The sequence below is a fragment of the Chlorocebus sabaeus genome, chromosome 21 (assembly GCF_047675955.1).
Source record: "Chlorocebus sabaeus isolate Y175 chromosome 21, mChlSab1.0.hap1, whole genome shotgun sequence".
Classification (NCBI taxonomy): Eukaryota; Metazoa; Chordata; class Mammalia; order Primates; family Cercopithecidae; genus Chlorocebus; species Chlorocebus sabaeus.
The window spans coordinates 13,531,747-13,554,874 of NC_132924.1; the positions used below are offsets into that span (position 1 = coordinate 13,531,747).

General features: G+C 39.1%; 1 protein-coding gene across 1 annotated transcript in view; it reads right to left on the reverse strand.

The window, feature by feature from the left end:
* Positions 1–23,128, reverse strand: part of ABCA13 (ATP binding cassette subfamily A member 13) — a 502,662-nt gene that overhangs the window by 298,668 nt on the left and 180,866 nt on the right. Inside the window, exons 30-31 of the mRNA XM_073008854.1 lie at positions 20,636–20,812; positions 18,986–19,292 (exon numbers count right to left, since the gene is read on the reverse strand). Coding sequence (XP_072864955.1) covers positions 18,986–19,292; positions 20,636–20,812 — 484 coding nt within the window. The remainder of the gene's footprint in view (positions 1–18,985; positions 19,293–20,635; positions 20,813–23,128) is intronic.

Genomic DNA, 23,128 nt, shown 5'->3' on the forward strand with positions numbered 1-23,128 from the left:
GCAAAGACACAACATACCAGAATCTCTGGGACACATTTAAAGCAGTGTGTAGAGGGAAATTTATAGCACTAAATGCCCACAAGAGAAAGCAGGAAAGATCTAAAATTGACACCCTATCACAATTAAAAGAACTAGAGAAGCAAGAGCAAACACATTCAAAAGCTAGCAGAAGGCAAGAAATAACTAAGATCAGAGCAGAACTGAAGGAGATAGAGACACAAAAAACCCTCCAAAAAAAATCAATGAATCCAGGAGCTGCTTTTTGAAAAGATCAACAACATTGATAGACCACTAGCAAGACTAATAAAGAAGAAAAGAGAGAAGAATTAAATAGACACAATAAAAAATGATAAAGGGGATATCACCACTGACCCCACAGAAATACAAACTACCATCAGAGAACACTATAAACACCTCTATGCAAATAAACTAGAAAATCTAGAAGAAATGGATAATTTCCTGGACACTTACACTCTCCCAAGACTAAACCAGGAAGAAGTTGAATCCCTGAATAGACCAATAGCAGGCTCTGAAATTGAGGCAATAATTAATAGCCTCCCAACCAGAAAAAGTCCAGGACCAGGTGGATTCACAGCCGAATTCTACCAGAGGTACAAGGAGGAGTTGGTACCATTCCTTCTGAAACTATTCCAATCAATAGAAAAAGAGGGAATCCTCCCTAACTCATTTTATGAGGCCAACATCATCCTGATACCAAAGCCGAGCAGAGACACAACCAAAAAAACAGAATTTTAGACCTATAACCCTGATGAACATCAGTGCAAAAATCCTCAATAAAATACTGGCAAACCAAATCCAGCGGCACATCAAAAAGCTTATCCACCATGATCAAGTGGGTTTCATCCCTGGGAGGCAAGGCTGGTTCAACATATGCAAATCAATAAACGTAATCCAACATAAAAACAGAACCAAAGACAAAAACCACATGATTATCTCAATAGATGCAGAAAAGGCCTTTGACAAAATTCAACAGCCCTTCATGCTAAAAACTCTCAATAAATTTGGTATTGATGGAACATATCTCAAAATAATAAGAGCTATTTATGACAAACCCACAGCCAATATTATACTGAATGGGCAAAAACTGGAAGCATTCCCTTTGAAAACTGGCACAAGACAGGGATGTCCTCTCTCACCACTCCTATTCAACATAGTGTTGGAAGTTCTGGCTAGAGAAATCAGGCAAGAGAAAGAAATCAAGGGGATTCAGTTAGGAAAAGAAGAAGTCAAATTGTCCCTGTTTGCAGATGACATGATTATATATTTAGAAAACCCCATCATCTCAGCCCAATATTTCCTTAAGCTGATAAGCAACTTCAGCAAAGTCTCAGGGTACAAAATCAATGTGCAAAAATCACAAGCATTCTTATACACCAGTAACAGACAAACAGAGAGCCAAATCATGAATGAATTTCCATTCACAATTGCTTCAAAGAGAATAAAATACCTAGGAATCCAACTTACAAGGGATGTAAAGGACCTCTTCAAGGAGAACTACAAACCACTGCTCAGTGAAATAAAGGAGGACACAAACAAATGGAAGAACATACCATGCTCATGGATAGGAAGAATCAATATTGTGAAAATGGCCATATAGCCCAAGGTAATTTATAGATTCAATGCCATCCCCATCAAGCTACCAAGGACTTTCTTCACAGAATTGGAAAAAACTGCTTTAAAGTTCATATGGAACCACAAAAGAGCCTGCATTGCCAAGACAATCCTAAGTCAAAAGAACAAAGCTGGAGACATCAGGCTACCTGTCTTCAAACTATACTACAAGGCTACAGTAACCAAAACAGCATGGTACTGGTACCAAAACAGATATAGACCAACGGAACAGAACAGAGCCCTCAGAAATAATACCACACATCTACAGACATCTGATCTTTGACAAACCTGAGAAAAACAAGAAATGGGGAAAGGATTCCCTATTTAATAAATGGTACTGGGATAATTGGCTAGCCATAAGTAGAAAGCTGAAACTGGGTCCTTTCCTTACTCCTTATCCAAAAATTAATTCAAGATGGATTAGAGACTTAAATGTTAGACCAAAAACCATAAAAACCATAGAAGAAAACCTAGGTAATACCATTCAGGACATAGGCATGGGCAAGGACTTCATGTCTAAAACACCAAAAGCAACGGCAATAAAAGCCAAAATTGACAAATGGGATCTAATTAATCTAAAGAGCTTCTGCACAGCAAAAGAAACTACCATCAGAGTGAACAGGCAACCTATAGAATGGGAGAAAATTTTTGCAATCTACTCATCTGACAAAGGGCTAATACCCAGAACCTACAAAGAATTCAAACAAATTTACAAGAAAAAAACAACCCCATCAAAAAGTGGGCAAAAGATATGAACAGACATTTCTCAAAAGAAGACATTCATACAGCCAACAGATACATGAAAAAATGCTCATCATCACTCGCCATCAGAGAAATACAAACCAAAACCACAATGAGATAGCATCTCACACCAGTTAGAAAGGCAATCATTAAAAAATCAGGAAACAACAGGTGCTGGAGAGGGCATGGAGAAATAAGAACACTTTTACACTGTTAGTGGGACTGTAAACTAGTTCGACCATTGTATAAAATAGTGTGGTGATTCCTCAAGGATCTAGAAATACCATTTGACCCAGCCATCCCATTACTGGGTATATACCCAAAGGATTATAAATCTATACTGCTATAAAGACACATGCACACATATGTTTATTGCAGCACTATTCGCATAGCAAAGACTTGGAATCAACCCAAATGTCCATCAGTGACAGACTGGATTAAGAAAATGTGGCACATATACACCATGGAATACTATGCAGCCATAAAAAAGGATGAGTTTGTGTCCTTTGTAGGGACATGGATGCAGCTGGAAACCATCATTCTCAGCAAACTATCGCAAGAACAGAAAACCAAACACCACATGTTCTTATGCATAGGTGGGAACTGAACAATGAGATCACTTGGACTCGGGAAGGGGAACATCACATGCCGGAGCCTATTATGGGGAGGGGAGAGGGGGGAGGGATTGCATTGGGAGTTATACCTGATGTAAATGACGAGTTGATGGGCACAGCACACCAACATGGCACATGTATACATATGTAACAACCCTGCATGTTGTGCACATGTACCCTAGAACTTCAAGTATAATAATAAAAAATAATAATAAAGTCAAAAATAATGGATGCTGGCCAGGCTATGGAGAAAAGGGAGTGCTTATATACTGTTGATGGTGTTGATGGGAATGTAAATGTGTTCAGCCACTGTAGAAAGCAATCTGGAGATTTCTCAAATAAAACAGAACTACCATTCAAACCAGCAATCCCATTAGTGGGTATACATCCAAAAGAAAATAAATTGTTCAACCAAAAAGACACATGAATTCACATGTTCCACACAGCACTATTTACAATAACAAAGACATGGAATCAACCTAGATGCCCATCAGCAGTGGATTGGATAAAGAAAAGGTAGTACATATACATCATAGAATACTATGCAGCCATGAAAAAAGAATGAAATCATGTCCTTTGCAGCAAGATGGATGCAGCTGGAGATCATTATCTTAAGTGAATTAACACAGGAATAGAAAACCAAATACTGCATGGTCTCAATTACAAGTGGGAGCTAAACACTGCGTATTAATGGACATAAAGATGGCAGCAATAGACACTAGGGACTACTAGAAGGAAGAGAAAGAAGGGGACAAGGATTGAAAAACTATTGGGTACTATGTTCACTATCTGGGTTACAGGCTCAATGGTATCCCAAATCTCAGCATCGCACAATATACCCATGTAACAAGCCTGCACATGTGCACCCTGAATCTAACATTAAAATTAAAATTATATTTTAAAAATCTGGAAAACATATTTAACATCCACCAATTAGAAGCTTCACTAAATAAAACATGATACATTCTACATTCACATAATGAAATATATTTGGACAGAAAAAATAATGAGGTCAATATAACCTAAGATGGAGAACTCTCCACTAGGTATCATTAAGTAAAACAAACAAGTACAGAAAAGACGTATAGTGAGCTAATGTTTGAGTTTAGTGTATATTGAATGAATTTTGAATAAATTATACAAAATGGTACTTATGCATATAAAACTCCTGGAAGATGCAAACAAAAAAACAAAAAAAGTATTCTTATTTATTGTCCTAGGGAGAGGAAAGTGGCTCACTATCCCGGATGGGAGATTTATTTTTAATTCTACCTTTCGGTATTGCTTAAATGTTTTACACAGGTTTTCAGAAAACAATGTATTTATAAATTTTCATGGTCTTTTAAGAAAACAAATCTTATAAAGAATTTCCTGAAGTCACTTATGGCAATATAAAACAAAAACAAAAAAATGAAAGCACCAGCTTTTTGTTTTGTTCACCTTTTCTATTTGCCTTAGTCTCCATTTTATTTATTTCTGCTCTAATATAAAGTCTTTCATCAAAGAAAAGCCCAGGACCTGATGGCTTCACTCTTGAATTCTACTAAACATTTAAAGAACTAATACCAATTCTACTCCAACTACTGAAAACATTGAAGAGGATAGAGTGAAGTCAAACTCGTTCTATGAGGCTGGGATTACCCTGATACCAAAACAAGACAAGGACTTAACAAAAATAAAACAATACAAGCTTGTATTCCTTAAGAATATAAAGGCAAACATCTTCAACAAAACATTAACAAACCAAATACAACAACACATTAAAAAGATTGTTAATCATAATTAAATGAGATTCATCCCAGGAATGGAAGTATGATAGTTCAACATATGCAAATCAACAAATGTGGTACATCACCTTAACAAAATCAAGAACAAAAATCTTATGAGCATTTCTGTAGATACTAAAAGAGAACCTATTTAATAACAATAAACATTTTTTTCATGACAAAAACTCTCAACAAACTGGGTATACCAGAAACATGTCTCAAAATAATAAAAAACAAATATAACAAATCCATAGCTAATACCATACTGCACGGGAAAAAATTAAAAGCCTTTCTTCCAAGATCTGGAACAAGACAGCTTTCCCAACTTTTATTTAACAGAATGCTGGAAGTCCTATATAGAGCAATTAAGCAAGACTAAGAAATAAAGGGCAAGCAAATTAGAAAGAAGTCGAAGTCAAATTATCATTGTTTACTAGATAAAATGATTTTATGTTTAGAAAAACCTAAAGACTTCATCAAAAACCTGCTAGAACTGGTAGACAAATTCAGTAAAGTTTCAGGGCACAAAATCAACATACAAAAATCAGTAGTATTTCTATACATTAACACCAAATGATCTGAAAAAGAAATGAAGAAAGCATTCCCATTTACAATAGCTAGCAAAATAAAAATATCAGGAATACATTTAACCAAAGAAGTGAAAGATCTCTACAAAGAAAACTATGAAATATTGATGTGATGTGAGAAGTTAAAGAGGACATAAAAAAATGAAAAGATATCCTATGCTTATTGATTTTAAAAAATTGTTAAAATATCTATGCTACCCAAAACAATCTGCAGATCCAATGCAATCCTTATTAAAATACCAATGACATTCCTCACAGAAATAGAAAAAAAATCCTAAAACTTATATGGAACCACAGAAGACCCAGAATAACCAAAGCTATCCTGAGGAAAAAAAAAAATGAAGCTGGAGGCATCACACTACTTAACTTCACAATGTAATACAAAATGATAGTAATCAAAACAGCATGGTACTGGGATAAAAACAGACACATACACCAATGAAACAGAATAAAGAACACAGATATAAACCCATATATTTGTAGCCAACACATTTTCAACAAAGGCTCCAAGCTCATACATTACGAAAAGGACTATCTCTTCAATAAATGATGCTGGAAAAACTGGATAACCATATACAGAAGAATGAAACTAGATCTCGCCATATACAAACATGAACTCAAAATAGATTAAAGGCTTAAATGTAAAGCTCAAAACAATAAAACTACTAGAAGAAAATATCAGAGAACTGTTTCAGGACACTGATTCTGGACAAAGACTTTTTGTGTAAGACCTCAAAAGCACAGAAAACAAAAGCAAAAACAGACAAATGATGTTACATCAAGCTAAAAAGCTTCTGCAAAGAAAACAATCAGCAAAGTGTAAAGACAACCTACAGAATGGGAGAAAATATTTGCAAAGTATCCATCTGATAAGGGACTAATAGCCTGAATATACAAGAAACTCAAACAAATACAATAACAAGAAACCCACACAATCCAATTAAAACATAGGCAAAAGATCTGACTTGATATTTCTCAAAAAAAAAAAAGACCTATGAATGGCCAACAGTTATACAAATATATGCTGAACAACATGAATCATCAAAAAAATGCAAATCAAACCCACAATGAGATACCATCTTACCCTAGTTAAAATAGCTACTATCAAAAAGAGAGAAAATAATAGACGCTGGCAGGGATGTGGAGAAAGGGAAAAACCCATACTCTGTTAGGTGGGAATGTAAATTAGTAGACACTGTGGAGAACAGTATGGAGTTTCCTCAAATAACTAAAACATGTAACTACAATATGACCTGGCAATTGCAATGCAGAGTGTATATCTAAAATAAAGAAAATCAGTATATCAAAGAGATATGTGCACTCCCATGTTTATTGCAGACTTATTCACAACAGCTAGGATATGGATTCAACCTAAGTGTTCATCAATGGATGAAAAGATAAAGAAATGTGGTGTATATAGAAAATGGAATATTATTTAGCCATTACAAAGAATAAAATCCTGTCATTTGAAGCAACATGGATGGAACTGGAGGACATCATGTTAAGTGAAATAAACCAGACACAGACTGACAAATATATGTTCTCACTCATACATCGGAGCTTAAAATAAGTTGAACTCATTGAGGTAGAAAGTAGAGTGGTGAGTTACCCAGACGCTGGGAAGGGTAAAGGGGAGGGGAAAATAATTGGAGGTTGTTTAGTGTGTACAAATGGAAGGAAGGGATAAGTTCTAGTGTGCAATAGCACACTAAAGGAACTGTAGTTAACAATAACTTGTACATTTCAAAATAGCTAGAAGACAGGTTTTGGAATATTCCTAACACAAAGAAACGATCATTGAAGTGATGGCTATCCCAATTACCCTGATTTTATTATTACACATTGTATGCATGTATCCAATTATCACAAGTAACTCATGAATATGAACAACTATTGTGTACAATAAAAAGCAAAAAATAAAAAAGTACATTGAGTAGTGTGAAAAGCCTTCTCCTAGACCCTATTTCCTGGGAAACAGAAGACGGAGGTTATGTGAGGAATCCATACGTTTTCAGGAAGCACTCTATCTTCGTGGCAATGGAAAAGTAAGCTTTTGAGCTGTGTGGTCATTAATGGCATCTGGTCTTCACCACCAACAGGACCCTCTTGCAGATACCTGGGCAGGAATATCCAATTCATTCCAGATGAGTAACAACCATGGTAAGAAAAATTTAGCACATTTGTGCAAGAAATAAAAAGAGGTTGAGAGTTGCATAATTATTAACAAGTGAAAAACTCATGCCCAAAAGTTGGTCTCATTGAACAGATGATAATAGTGAACATACTTTTTGTCATCACTTTAAATATATTTAAACAATTTAAACAAGGCAAGCCCCTCTATAAGAAACACCACACAGCACAATCATAAGAATTGAGTTAATGAGATGGTAAAGTAGCAGAAAGATATGAATGCGAATTGGAAGAACTTGGAAAAAATATACGAAAAAAACTAACCATCAGACAAAGAAGAATAAAATTGGAAGAAACACAGGCGAAATTGATGCTGCACAAAATACAGTAAGGGACGTAGAAAATAGGTGCAAGAAAAGCAACTAAAGGAAACAGGAATATAGTTTTTTAAAACGTGAAAATCTATTGATTAGAAACACAGGGAAAAGAAATGCAGGCAATTAAACTCTCTGAAAAATAAAAACTAAATATTTCTAAATTTGCAAAGTTGGAATACATCAAGAGTCTCCATTAAAAAAAATTAAAATCTACACATCCAAAGGATGTGTCTTGTCATCATAGAAAATTGTCCTAGAATGTTCAACAATGAAACATACTCTTATAAATTTATTGAGTTTTCAAGCTACTGGCAGCTTGTCAAAATCACCAAGTTATATAAAAGGGGAAAAATATCAATGTGACCTCAGATTTCTCCATAATAACATTTAAGACCAAACACAATAGAGCTACTATTTTTACAGGATACTTAAGGAAGGAATGAGCTAAGGGTTTTATATTCAGCCAAGATGTCCTTCAAATATAAATGCTACAAAGAGTTTTATGTACATAAGAATTCAGGTTATATTATCTTATCAGAGCTTCTTAAGGAAATTACAAGATGGCAAACTTCATCCCACCAAATAATGACTGGTAAATTACAGTGAAAAGGCTAATGGTAAGCAATGAGTACATTTTCCTGTAAAAGCAAGACTAAAGCAAAAATAGGAATTAAGGTTACAAGACAGATTGCAAATGCTACTATTCCCTGAAATGCAGAAATGATATGAAAAACAAATGGAAGGATAATGGGGAATGAGTCAGAGAGGATGAAAAAGTTGGTGCGTGCCAAACTCAAATACTATTTTTTAAAATATTGGCAAATGTAGAATATTAGTATAAGTGTCTTTAACAGTACAAAAGATGACATTAAGTAAGATTAACAATACCAACTAAAATGGCATGATGGACAAGAAAAAATATATGATGAAATAAGAGAACATATTTTAAGCTTTTATTGCTTGTGGTAAAAAAGCAAGGGTTTATATCACTTATATAATGTTATAACTATAAGGTAACCACTATAATAATAAGAAAACATTATTAAATATTAGCTTAAAAGAAAAATTACAAGCATAAGAAACACAAGATAGAGGTAAGACAATATATATACATTTGTAATTGCAATTTATACTATCAAAGAATTAATGCCACCTATATAAGCTACATAATGCATACAAGAGACACACCTGAAACAAAATGCTTCAGAAAAAAATTTAAGTGAAAGGATAGGCAAAGGCATATCAAGTAAATAGAAACACCCAAAGGCAAAAAAAAAAAAAAAAAAAAGAAGAGGAAGAGACAGTGAAGAAGAGAGAAAAAAAGCAGAGTTCACCATTTCAATACCATACAAGCTAGAGTTATGTCCACAAAGCATTAAAAGACACAATTATTCATAGCAATGCACACAGTAACAAAGCACAAATATTCAAAAGCCAAACTCCACAAGAAAAAGAGAGAAGGACAACCAAGGGACTATAATTTACCTATCCCAGTCTAAGACAGACCAAGAGGACATAAATTAAGGATAGAAAAATCCTAAATAACAAAATTAATGCAGATCAAATTCTCTCCCTACAATAGGGAATTAGAAATTTTTTTCGAGTGTCTACTAATCATTCACAAAAGTAGGTTATATATTACTTGATACCAAAACAGAAATAACAAGGATCATATTTTGACTGCAATTCAGAAATTAAGATTTAGCAACAGAATTTGGCAATGTAGCATATGATGCAATTTTTGTATTTCATCCATCTGGTATGTAAAAACATGCTATTACAGAGTAGATTTAATTTGTATATTTCTTATTACAAGTAAAATGAGTAAACATAGTTTTTCATATTTTTAAAATTCTTGAGAATTTCCACCTGGAAATCAAAAGCAGCTTTATTTAAACAGCTCTTGGGTCAAAGAGAAAATAAAAACCTGTACTGCACGCATCTAGAAAACAATAAAGTGTTAGCTACATATGAGATCTGTGGGGCATAAGGCAGGAGCTGAAGAAAAGTCATTACCTTAGGTACCTATGTATTATATTTAACTACAAATATTTAAGAAAAAAACTAAAAATAATGAATTAAAATTTAGTCTCAAATTATAAAAGAATATATTGAAGATACATAAAAGGAAGTAATAAAAATAAAAGCAGAAATAAGTTAGATGAGAAAAAAAAGAGAGAATTTATAAAGTCCAAGTATGGTTCTTTGAGAAAATAGAAGTCAAATAAGAAAAAAATGAAATAACTTGCACATCAAGAATTTTTAAAATGAGGAAAAAGACAGCATGTTAAAAGAGGAGCAACCACACGAAGAGAGGAAATGAAGAAGGATGAGTAGGGACACAGGGAGAAGAGAAAATTATTTCATTTTTTGACTTTAATTCCTCTCTTCTAGGATCTTAATAATTGGAAAGGGTTCGTATTAAAGTTGAAGCATTATGTATCATGTACCACCACCACCAGCTGCACTGAGTACCAAGTTTTAAAGAGGTGCTCTGATTCTCTTCCTTTGCGGTCTCCACTAGAGTAGGGTGATTTGAGTCATTCATAGTTTTCTTGCCTTTTTTTTTCTTCCAAACAGGATCTCCCTCTGTTGCCCAGGTTGTAGTACAGTGGCACAATCTGGGCTCACTGCAGCCTCAATCTCCTGGGCTCAAGCAATTCTCCCCTCTCAGCCTCCCAAGTAGCTGGAACTACAGAACACACCACAATGCCCAGCTAATTTTATTTTCTGTAGAGATGGGGTCTTGCTTTGCTGTCCAGGCTGGTTGTCTCATCTTAATATGGTCATAACAATCCCTGCTCTCCAAGTTTCCTCAAGGCAGGACTACATGTTTCCCTACTATATATGTCATGCGATTACAGTGCATGACACGTAGTAAGCACTCCATAAATAGTTCCCAAATGAATATGTAGCACAAAAACCTTCAGCCTAACTCTTGGCAACATTTTGCGATTTCTAGTTTGTAAAACATGCATCACAAGGACAAAGGATGGAGGGACTCATCCTGAAACAAAACATAAATAAACAAATAAATGTAGTTTTAGAACAGGATATTAAGTGTGAATTATTTTCTCTATTTTCTTCACTCTTGATCATCACTTGTTTATAGAACTAAAAATAAAAAAACATACATACAAAGGTCAGGGATGCCTCAGTAACCTCAGAAATAGAATTCTCTCCTTATCAGAAGAGCATGAATCAAACTAAGAATCTAGAATATTCTCTGTATGTTTCCCCTTTTCTGGAACCCAAATCAAAGAACTATCTATAAATTGCACCATTACAAAATTAAACTCTTACTTCTTTAAGCCTTTCTAAAGGGATACTCTGATCTTCATAAACATTAATTGTCACCATTGCTTTTTCTGCAAGTGGACCTTTTTGGTTCCCATTTTAGTAACCCTTGCTCATAGTATTTGATCTGTTAGTTGCCTGTCAGCACTATCAGTGAGTGCAATGAATCACCCTGAGAAATCAGCCGGGTTTTTTGTTTGTTTGTTTGTTTTGTTTTTTTTTCCTCAGGATGTAGGACTTTGAGGCAAGTGCAGGGAGGTGGCAAATTTTTGGCCACCACCTTTCAGCCTGGCCTCTGCCCTGCCCTCCTCCTGCCCCTCTCCACTGGCCCCCATCACCACTACTGCCCAGGAGCAGTCCTCACCAACCCTGGGGAGACAGGACATAGCTGGGGGCAACTGCTGAATAGAAGGACCAGTGCATTTGGCCTCTGCTTTCTCTCTCTCCCTTTATCCTCCCTTCCCTTTTCATGAAACCAGAGGCGCAGACTTACGTTGCCCCTGTCACTTGCCAGCTGTCTGTCTTCTGCTGCCTTCTGCAACACAGCCAGTTGGAGGCTGACGTGATTTGTGAATTGGAGGAGATTAGAGGTCCGGGAAGGTGAAGTAAGGGGCATTTAAGACTCTGGTGTTCCTGACTCAGCCATTGCCAGAGCCATACATGAAAGTAAGTGCACCTCCCTAACTACAAACAAAGGGGAATGTTGGCTGTCATTCATTTTATTGTTCCTAGTTTTTGTAACTCCCTTGGGAAAACCAGGGAGAAGGGAAGATGCTCGCGTGCATCCTCACCTCTCTGAATCTAACACTATCCAAGAACATCAGACCTGTATCAACCTTCTGCATCAGTAGGTGGAAGAACTTTCTCACATTTGAAGCTGCCCAAGAATGGAGTGGGCTGCCACTCAGAGCAACGACCCACTCACAGTGCCTATTGTTGCCCCCCACAAGTCTCAGGGTCTCCTCAAGCAGGATGCTTCACTGCCCACTACAAGCCAATGCGCTGGGCAGGCAGCAGTTAAACCATGTACGAAGTGAGGAGACTGACACCCAAAGCTGGTGCAAAACTGGCCCAAGGTCCTGCGAACCAGCAAGTGGCAAAACTGGCACCCAAATGCAGTTTTTTCATCCCAGTTCTGTCATCATTCCAAGTCTGAGACTCTAAAGGGATCCAGGAAGTTCGAAAGAGATCAGATAAACTTAGAAGGTGAGATGCATGTCAAGATCCAACATGTCTGAAAAGGAGACTTTGAGACCTTAATTCAGACTCCCAGATCATAAAAATTCTACCAAGAAATTCTGCTATATTTTACTAGGTAGAGGAAGGCATGAAACCAATTGTTATCAACCCAGGGCTGCCACTTTTAAAGCATCTGTATCTCTCTTTTCAGCCCTTATTAGTTACGAATGTACACTAACTACTGCATTAAGCAGCGAATTTCTTGACCCCAAGAACTGCATAGTGCTCATCTCTGCATCCATCCCAGCATGGAATAATGTGTGTCATACAGTTAATATGAAAACAAAATGTTTTTACATAGATGAATACAGGAATAACTATATGAGTGAATGATGAAGCCCCTTGAAATAATTTATCAGAGGCAGAGCAAACAGTGGATCTAAATGAACTTGTTTTGGAATTTGGCTAGGACTATTCTTCATTGCACACTACAGTGCCATTTATGACAAAACAATCATCACCTCTCGCCCTCAGGCACTAAACATACACTGGACCCCATTGTTACCATCAAAACACCCCACACACTTCCAAACTCCCACCAACCCAGGTTAAGAAGTACTGCTCAAATCTGAGCTCTGGCTGGGATATAAGAAAACATGCCAGGCATTCTTTTTTTCTTTTCTTTTCTTTTTTTTTTTTTTTTTTGAGACAGCGGTTTCTGTTGTCACCCAGGCTAGAGTGCAATGGTACAATCTCAGCTCACCACAACCTTCGCCTCCCGGGTTCAAGCAATTCTGCTGCCTCAGCCTCCCGAGTAGCTGGGATTACAGACGGGTGCTACCATGTCCAGCTAATTTTTATATTTCTAGTAGAAACCGGGTTTCACCATGTTGGCCAGGCTGCTCTCGAATTCCTGATCTCGTGATCTGCCTGCCTCGGCCTTCCAAAGTGCTGGAATTACAGGCGTGAGCTCACCACCATGCCTGGCCGAAAACATACCAGACTTTCAGATACAATGGAATGAAATGGCAGCCAAGTGACCAAGGCTTCTGCTTAAAGTGCTTAAAAGTAGCAAGTGGCAATTAATAGTTTATTTGGGGAGTGAGGGGTATTAAGATGCTGTGAGACCTTGGGGGAAATAACTTACCCTATCAGAGTCTCAATTTCTTCTGCTGTACTTTTAAGGTTCTTAGAGGATAAATGAGATGATTTTTTTAATGTGATACAAAATTTTAAGAGATTACTTTGCTGCTGTTGAAGGAAAGAATATAGACAAATTGGAGAAATGATTTGCTGAGGTTTTAATGGGAAACCATCCTTCTCTGCCCAGCAAGGAGATAAGTTTATAGGAGCTGTGTGGGGCTTGAGAAAGTAAAGAATTGTAAAATTTAACGAGGATTTTTCTTCTCCTTCCCACTACAGTTGGTATCATCAACAAATTACCTGCATTGGTGGGACAGCACAGAGCCTGCGGGCACCAGGGGAGGCTTCCAGCAGCTCTGAGCACTGGGGGTCATCAGGAAGGGGAATTTCTGCTGAGAACAATGACCATTGACTAAATGGAAGAGAGAGGTGTTTAATAAAGTTTCCTGAAGTAGAGCCCAAGGAAGACAAACAATCAAAATAAATAAAATGAGAGGTCCTCTCACTGGTCTGTTGTGGATCAAGCTGATTTTTTTTTAAACAGGAATTCAACATTTCAAGCATGAGTGGCTGTCAACCCTTCACTCTACACTTCGCCCAAGACACATCAAAGTCCAGATGCAACGCCTCGTGGGAGCCATCACTCAGCCTGACCCAGCACGCTCCATTTCTCCTTCTCTTGAACCCACCCCAGGGTGGTGTGAATTGAAGCAGCCAAAAAGCAACAGAGGAAATAACAGGTGCCCTTTCAAATAAATATTCTATGTGCATATAAAACAATTCCAGAATACTGTTGTGGTTTTCGTTTTCTGAAAACCTTTTTAGTAAGTTGGCTTATTCTTTGAAGCAATACATTAATAATTGAATTCCTTTATATTCTTGAGGTACACACTATAGTTCCAATCATAAAATTATTATATGATAACTGCCTATGAATCATGGGGTTGATAGGAACATGAAATTTCAAAAACTGCTGCACCTATCTAACTCTACCGTCTCCAGCAACATTTTCCAATGCATGCCTTTAAGGACAATAGTTCCATGAGCTGCTGGTAGATACTACATGAAAAAGAAAAGGAGGAGAGAGAGAGAGATCTGTGTGCAAAAAAAGTGGAAAATTTTTAGTTAAATAGAGTTAAACAGGTTTTGTTACCACAGATGAATTGCCATGTTCCCACCTATAGTAGGTCTCTCCACTTGTTGAGGTCTCTTCCCCTTGACTAAGTCAGGACACAGCTGTCCCCCACGCTTATACACTACCAATTTTCCCATCTTACTGTACTATTCCCCAGATAGCATCTTATATTAAAAAAAAAAAAATCTTTTTCCCAAAGAAGAAGTCACTGCCCATTTCTTCCCATCGAGAGCTGAGTTCACTCTCCAGTTCTACCCCTCCAAGTCTCCCTTCTATCCACTCTAATTTGGCGGTCATTCTCACCACATCATGGAAACTGCTCTCTATGAAGTCCTGGATGATGTAAATCCAGTGGTCCATTACCTGTCTTTACCTTATTTCACCCATGACCCACTTATGACACACTTGATCACTCCCCTTCCTGGAGTCTTTGGCTCAGCTTGGCCTCAAGGACTCCACACTCTGTAGGTTTTCCTCCTGCCTCAATGATACTTTCTCAATCTCCTCTTCTCCTTGACCTCTTCATGGGAGGGGCCCCACACTTGGTCTTGGCCCTCTCTATTTTTCTATCTGTACTCCTTCCCATGGTAATATCTTAGAGTTCTAAATGCCATCAAAATGGGGGAGACTCCTAAATTAATAGATCCAGGCACATTGTCCCAGTCTCCTGAATAAATCCGCCTACTTAACATTTCCTTTGGATTCCTAAATGGCAACTAGACATGGTCAAAGCTGAGTTTCTATCCGTATCCTCCAAACCTCTACCCACAGTTTTTCTATCATAGTTAGAGATAATTCCAGCAATCCAGTTACTTGGACCAAAATAGGGGAATCTTCCTTGATGTCTCTCTATCACACACACACAAAATCTTTTAGCAATTCTGTTGCCTCTACTTCTTGAATGCAACCAAGAATCTGACCACTTTTTACCAGCTTCTTTGCTACCACACTGGACCAAACCACCATCATCTCTCACCTGGGTTATTACAACAGCCTTCTAAATGATTTCTCTGTCCCACATATACCCCTACAAGCTCTTTCCCACACAATGGCTTGAGCAAGACTTTTACAGTGTAAGTCAGATGATGACATCACTCCTGCTCAAAACTCTCCGGCAGCCTTTTAATACCACTCCAATCACCTACAACCACACAATCTATGATCAGCTCTTGGACTTCATCTCCCACCCTCTCGCCCTTGTGCACTCTGCTCTGATGACTTTTCACACATACCCTAGGCCACTCCTACCACAGGGCCTTTTCATGGGGGGTTCCTGTGCCCTAGAACACACTTCCCCTTGTGCTTCTGCATCCCGTCAAGTCTTTATTAAAATGGTACCTTCCTGATAGGGTCTACCCCATCCACATTAACAATTCCATCTTCCCCTCCTAGTGTCCCTGACCCTGCTCATCCTATTTCCCAACTCCACGGCACTTCCTGCTTCCTATCATTCAATGTAATTGTCTTCTTAATTGTATTTGTGGCATCCCTGCTTCCCTGGACTGTAAGTCTCACAAGAGCAGGGATTTTTACCTATTATCTTTACTGATTCCCCTATTTTCTTTACTGGTTTACTTATTTTCTTTACTGATTCAGTCTAGAGACCGACAAATAGTACATAAATGTCATTGAATAAACTCATCAATTAGTGAATATGTAGCTCATTTAGTAAGCTGGTGGAAACTACTAAAAAATGTTTAACAAATGTTGTCTACAGGACAAACCGTGCTTTAGGATTTTTACTCAAGTGGCTGAGTTCTTTCAAGATCTCAGACTGTGTTTCAATCACTGCAGGTACTCTAAGCCCTCAAGAAAGGGAGACTTTGAAACTAGAGATAAAAGAAGGATGTAGCACAATGAGAAATCTCAAAGACTTAAATATTTCAGAGAAGTAAAATACTTCTTCATCTTTCTCAGAGAAGTAAAACAATACTTCTCAGGAGTTATGTTGCAGTGTCCCAGTAGTAAAATAAGATAGGTAATTCCATGACACCAGAATCATACCTGGGCATTCCACTCATTCCATCGTTTTAGGCTGGAATGTTTCTCATACATCAGAATTTATCTTCAAGGGGTGAAAAAGATACGTCTCCATCCATGTCCCTCAATGCCTCCTTTCTAGCTCTCTTGCAATGTCCGTTAGCCATACACTATGATCAGTAGGAATTGATTTGTGGTTTTTTTTTGTTTTTTGAGTTGGAGTCTTGCTCTGTCGCCCAGGCTGGAGTGCAATGGCACGATCTCGGCTCACTGCAAGCTCCACCTCCCGGGTTCACACCATTCTCCTGCCTCAGCCTCCCGAGTAGCTGGGACTACAGGCGCCCGCCAGCACGCCTGGCTAATTTTTTTGTATTTTTAGTAGAGACGGGGTTTCACCATGTTAGCCAGGATGGTCTCGATCTCCTGACCTCATGATCCACCCGTCTTGGCCTCCCAAAGTGCTGGGATTATAGGCGTGAGCCACCACGCCCGGCCGATCAGTAGGAATTGAAAACTGATTATTCAGGCCATTTCTAGCTTTCAATCAATACATCTGTAGGAGTGCATGCTGTTCTTCCCATCGTGCCTTCTTGGGAAATATCCTGTGTCAGAGTGGACAAAGTAAACCCCCAGCCTCCTCCTGTGAACAGGAGCAGAGGGAATTGTCATCTTCCCATCCACGTAAGCACAACTCCCCTCTTTCATGGGTGGAGATCTTAGCATACTTTGGAGCCAGGAGACTGTCAGAATGCTGTAGATTTGAGGTTTGCCTTTAGAAAATGAGCGTAATAAAACATTGGCTTCTCTCAGTATCTAATACAGATCACTAATTCTCAGACCTCTCAGGTGTTTGAGCTGAGGATGAAGTGTTTGTGCATGACAACTAGCCAACAACAGCAGTTTCCTCGGGTTCTGCTCCTGCTGCTATCACCTCCAAGAAAAATGCTTTAGGAGCAGAAAATCACTGGTTGAAAATGTTCAAAGCCAAAAATATCATCACTTTGAAAAGAAAGAAAAGCTGTCATTTTACAAAGAAAGAAGTTAAGAGGCTTACTAACAGTCTGCCTAACAAGGCAGCCCCTGAGTGAAAATGTCGCCTTAGTCTCTTTCTTGCTGACCTTTGGTTCGCTGCACCACACTAGGCTATCCCGAGATAAATTCAATCAGGTGATCTTCAGCCTTTATCCTCCCACTGTGGGCAAGTCCTTCCTGTACCACCAGCATTTTCATAAAAAAATGTGTGGATGTGCTCCTATGTATGCGGCATATCACTAGACGGAAAGGAGGGGTTAAGACATCAAGTCACCTGTCCTTACATGTGTGTCGCCCAGTCACGTAGAGAGGCAGTCCTGATTTCTGCTTGGTGGTCCATGGCTCTGCCCCAGTCAGGAGTGGGAGGTGCCATGAGTTGTTACTGGCAGTGTCTCGATGAAGGATGAGTACTTGTCCCTGTTCTCGTAACTAATAGAACACGCAAACCTGTCCCTTCAGTAGTGTAAGAAGGTGGTAACTTCCTGAGGCCCTGCAACAGAGCCAGCATGCAGGGACTGCAAATGAACGACCTGTGTTATCCAGAGCCAGGCCAGCTGTGGGAGCAGGTTCTTATGAGAACAGTATGTACCATGAGGAAAGTAAGAAATCCAGGCTGAGCCCCACAGCCCACAGCAATACGGCTCACCCCCCTTTGGTGAGCTTTGAAGTCCTTTCATTGTCTGACCCTGCCCAGGTGTCCAAGCTCACCCTCAGGTTCACTGAGTCCCAGTCCGACCACAGCCTCCAGTCCTCTCTGCAAACATCCCCTGCCTGGCCTTCCTGATGGATGCTTTAATGCCTCCATCATGTCCCCTCCAAGTCCTCTTGTCAGCTGCTCCAGCCCTTCACTGAGCTTCCCCTCTATTTCTGTAGATATCACCAGCCAAATTATACAATTGAAGTCCTAAATGTTCTCGTATTACTTCATGGGTACCTAAGCCACGATCAAGGCCTGCATGGAATCCCTCGCCACCCTGCCCAGTATACAGCCTATGTCTAAGGATTTGCACTGCAGAGAAAATAACCTCCCTCAGTTTTCCCAAGGTTAGATATGTGGAGTCTTTTGTTGGACATGCACACCCCTTGTGAATGTTATTCATCAAATTTATTTTAAGTGTATTTAAAACTATAGATGATGCCTGATGTCAAATTTAAAACTTCACTTGATTGTATTAACTCGACCATTCTATTTCTTCTACCTGAATATTACAAGCCTATAAAAAAAATGAACCTTACAAAATTAAAAAGTGGGTGGTGAACTTTTTTAACAGCGCTTTTTGAAATAACCATAGAAAAACTCAGTTTTCTCTCCTCGGCTTGCCAAATGTAAGGCCCTTCTCACTGTCAGTGGTTCCAGCCCCAGGCTACTCACAGATCGCTGGTATGGCAGGGGTAAGGGGCCGCCTGAGTCTGTGCTGCTGGTTCCAGGACTTCCTGCCCAGTCTGCACCAAAATGATGGCTCTTTCGATCATGTCTTGCAGTGGGACAAAGATGTAGTTATATTTGAATCCATCAGCTGGTAGATTCTGAGGGTGGAACTTCCAGGACGGGTTTTTTACCACATCTGTTCGCATGCTGTATAACACATTGGTGCGGATTGTATATGAGACGTGGGGTGGCAGTCTGACAGACTCTGATCTGAAGCTCTTGCCGAGTAAGGAGTTGTTGAAAATGATACCTAGTGGCAGAAAAGGAAAAGTGAAGCATTACCACACTGTAGGGAGTGGCTCTAACCACGTCTACACTGGACAAGACAAGAAAGTTGCAGGAGCCTGAAACTCACAGCCCTCCACTCCTGCAGACTCAGAGCCCGAGCCCCCAGGGGCAAAGCTGACTTCCAGTCACACAGGCAATTGGTGGTAAGCCTAAACCAAGATCTCTTAATTCCCTGTCCAGTGCTGCTTTGTATTTTTCACAAAAGCAAACTGTGGTATAATCAACACAAAGAAATTATTTGTTAGATGTTTTTTGCAGGGATTTCTTCTCTTGATTGCAGATGTTAACTCAATGTGCAGAATCCATCTCTTTGGGGTTACTTATCATTCATAACTTAAATACATGGATTCTATTTTATGCCACATGGATTCTTTGAATTGCATGCATAAAGCCTGTTACAGCTAAATCATGTCCCCTACTAAATTCATATGTGGAAGTCCTAACCCCCAGTACCTCAGAATGTGACTATATTTGGAGATAACATTTAAAGAGTAATCAAGTTAAAATTAGCGCCATTAGGGTGCGCCCTAACTCAATATGCAGGTGTCTTTATAAAAAGAGGGAAACTTAAACTCAGAGAAATACATAGAGGGAAGATGAGGTGCAGAAACCCAGGGAGAAGATGGCCACCTACAAGCCAATGACAGGCGCCTAGAGAAGATCCTCTCCTCATAGCCCGCAGGAAAAACCAGTGGATGTCTCCATCTGGAATATTTAGCTTCCAGAACTCTGAGACAATAAACTTCTCTTGTTTTAGTCTGTGATACTTTGTTACAGCAACCTCAACAAACTAATAGAAAACTTCTATTAAAAATAATTAAATGTGTATTCCAAAAGAATATGAGAGCATCACCATATTTATCTTGAATGGGTGAACAATTAACTAATGGAGCAGAGTTGACCATTGCCTGCTCTCTGCCCCAACCAGGATATCAAGATACTCTGATCAAACTAAAGGTGATGCAGGAAATTAGAGTATAATTTTAATCAGTAATAATATAATTTATGAAGTGAGATTTAACCAGAACATGATGTCATAAAATGGTAAAAGCAGATGCAGTAAATAGCAATGGTCCTAGGATGGTGAAAACGTTATTAGTCACTATGGCATAAGGTAGAACTTTTTATTAACCAAGGCAAATATTTCTGTTTTATTTTATGTTTTATCTAAGGCAAATAATTCTGCTTTATTTTATGTTTTATCTGGAAAGGACTTCTTTTCTTTTTGAGCTATCATAAGACATCTTTAGGGAGAAACTCCCAAAATGACAACTTACAGAAGTTGGCACCTTGTTGAGTACTTACTGGCCAAGAAGCTGTTCTGCTGCAAGAGTTCATGTGCTTTAGTCTCCAGGATGTCGACAGACTGCACAGCCTGGAAACGGTTCAGCGCCACGCAGGAAGAGAGATTGACCAAGATGCTGCCCAAGAAACGGAAGTGTCCAGCGTCTGCGTGGTTAAACATCTCATCCAGCAGCCCTCCTGAGGAAAGTGAACAGAGTAGGACAGATCAACTTCTGTTTCTTCCCAGTGCTTACCGCTCATATAGTGGAGATTGTGCAAATGAATTTGAAAATGAATATGAATTCTTCCACTAAGAATTGCTCAAAAGAGTCAAATTTTGGTCATATGCGAAATTTGCCATTTACTTGCTGAGTGTAAAGTCTCCCCTTTTATACGCATGTTCTGTAACACTGATACTTACATGTACATGAGGAAAAAACAGTTAAAGCACAAAGGGTAATACAGCAGCTTAAGGAAACACAGTTGGAGACAACAGGATAAACATCAGAGGGAAAGTCTACATGTGATAGGAAAGACCCTCTCACGGAGAGCTCAGGGAAAAAAAGTTCCAGCCTGGAGTCAAGTAATTCTAAAAAAAAAATGCCTTCCCTGAAGCAGTCATTTTGAGAAAGTCATTTTATTACATTAATTTTGCAAAAGCAGTTATCAAAAAGCATTGACACTGAGGAAACCAAATCCTTGTATAGCCTCTGTCCTGGATCTGTGCATTGGAAATGGAAACAGAGCAGCAGAGTAAAGTAGCAACACCTTGGCTATGGATGCTGACATCAAACATTTTCAGGGCAAAAGACTGAGGCTATCTCAGTATTTTCACTCTGGTTTCAGGAAGGAGCTGGAAAAACCAAATGATCTAGAACAAGGCAGCGTGGGAATGCCCAGAACATGACCTCAAGAAGGAAAGCAGCAGGAAAGATGGCAGAGTCCATAGGTGGTGGAGCTGTAAGGGGAACCAAAGCTGATCAAGTTTGTTCTGCAGGAGGCCCTGCCAGCAGAAGATGCCCAGGGCCACCCCATCATATCAGGTGAGGCGAATGTGCCTTCACCCTCGGTGGTACAAGAGGAAGTGATCCTGATCATCTAGTTGGTGTGAGGTTCACAGCAAAGGAGTCTCCACCCACCCTAGGACCCACCCCTTAATGAGATCAAGGGCTTTTTTTTTTTTTTTTTTTTTTTTTTCCGCCGCTCAGGACTTTATCAAGAAAATTTAAAAATTAATTGAGAAAAACTGAATACACCTGAAAGCATATCAGTGTGTTTTTAGAAACCCACAATGTGCACAAAAACACACGGCAAATTATAAAACTCTGTAGACAAAATCATTGTGGGACAGTTGTCGGTTGCCAATGATCACTTTCTCAGCTATGGGAGCTGCTTAATCCAGTCTCAAGTAGTGGGGAGACCTCAGCTTCTGACACATAATCCTCTCAAAAAGCTCTCCTAAAGGAGCTTGGTTACAACCAGCCTCCACCCACCCCAAATCTATCACATTGACCAGAACCATCCACTGTCTGGGAAATACCAAGTCAGAAAGAAATGCAAGCATGTTTAGAATCTTCTGAGATCAGACTTACAAATTCATATGACACTTAATATTTCTTGGACCTTTTACTTGTACCAAAGAATATGATGCACTTTGGGACAAGTGTTGAATGACTAACATTCCAGTTCTATGTTATTCTGCTATTGAATATACAAATGCATTCTCTATCCAGCAATGTTTGTTGATGGTGATTCCTGGGAATGTTACAGAGAAGGGATCCCAATCCATACTCCAAGAGAGGGTTCCTGGATCTCGTGCAAGAAAGAATTCAGGGTGAGTCCGCAGTGCAAAGCAAAAGCAAGTTTATTAAGAAAGTAAAGTGGTGAAAGAACAGCCACTCCATAGACAGAGTAGGATGGATGTTCCTAAAAGTAAGAGGAGGAACACGTCCACCCCAGGTACAATGCTTGCAGATATGGGGAAATATGTCCTACTATAAGGGTTTGTGATAAAGGATTAATTTTCTCAATTACCATATTTTGCAAGAATCGATATTATTGAGAATGCTTTTGTTCTCCAGATATCAGGATATCTGGACGCACCCAAGTCTAGGGCTGTTTAGTAAACATTATTAATTTGATCCCTAACTGTAAACATCTGGAGGCTAGGAATGCCTAACTTTCTGAGAATGTAGCCCAGCAAGTCTCAGCCTCATTTTCCTAGCCCTCACTCGAAACGGGGTCGCTCTGGTTCCAACACCTCTGACAGGCACACTGTAATATTCCACACCAGACTTCCAAGTGTCCAGCTAGGAAATATTCTGTGGAACCGAAGTTCTCTAGGTGTGCCTCCAGTGTCAGCCCTTGACTTTGTTCTTCTCCTCTGTGGTCTGGGGGCAGCCTCTGCCTTCAGGTCCCATCACTTGCCCTGCATTGTATGATGACAGACAACAATCTATACCTGGCCCTGTGTGCAGACACTGCTTCCTGCTGGCCCTCCTGTATCCCACTGAT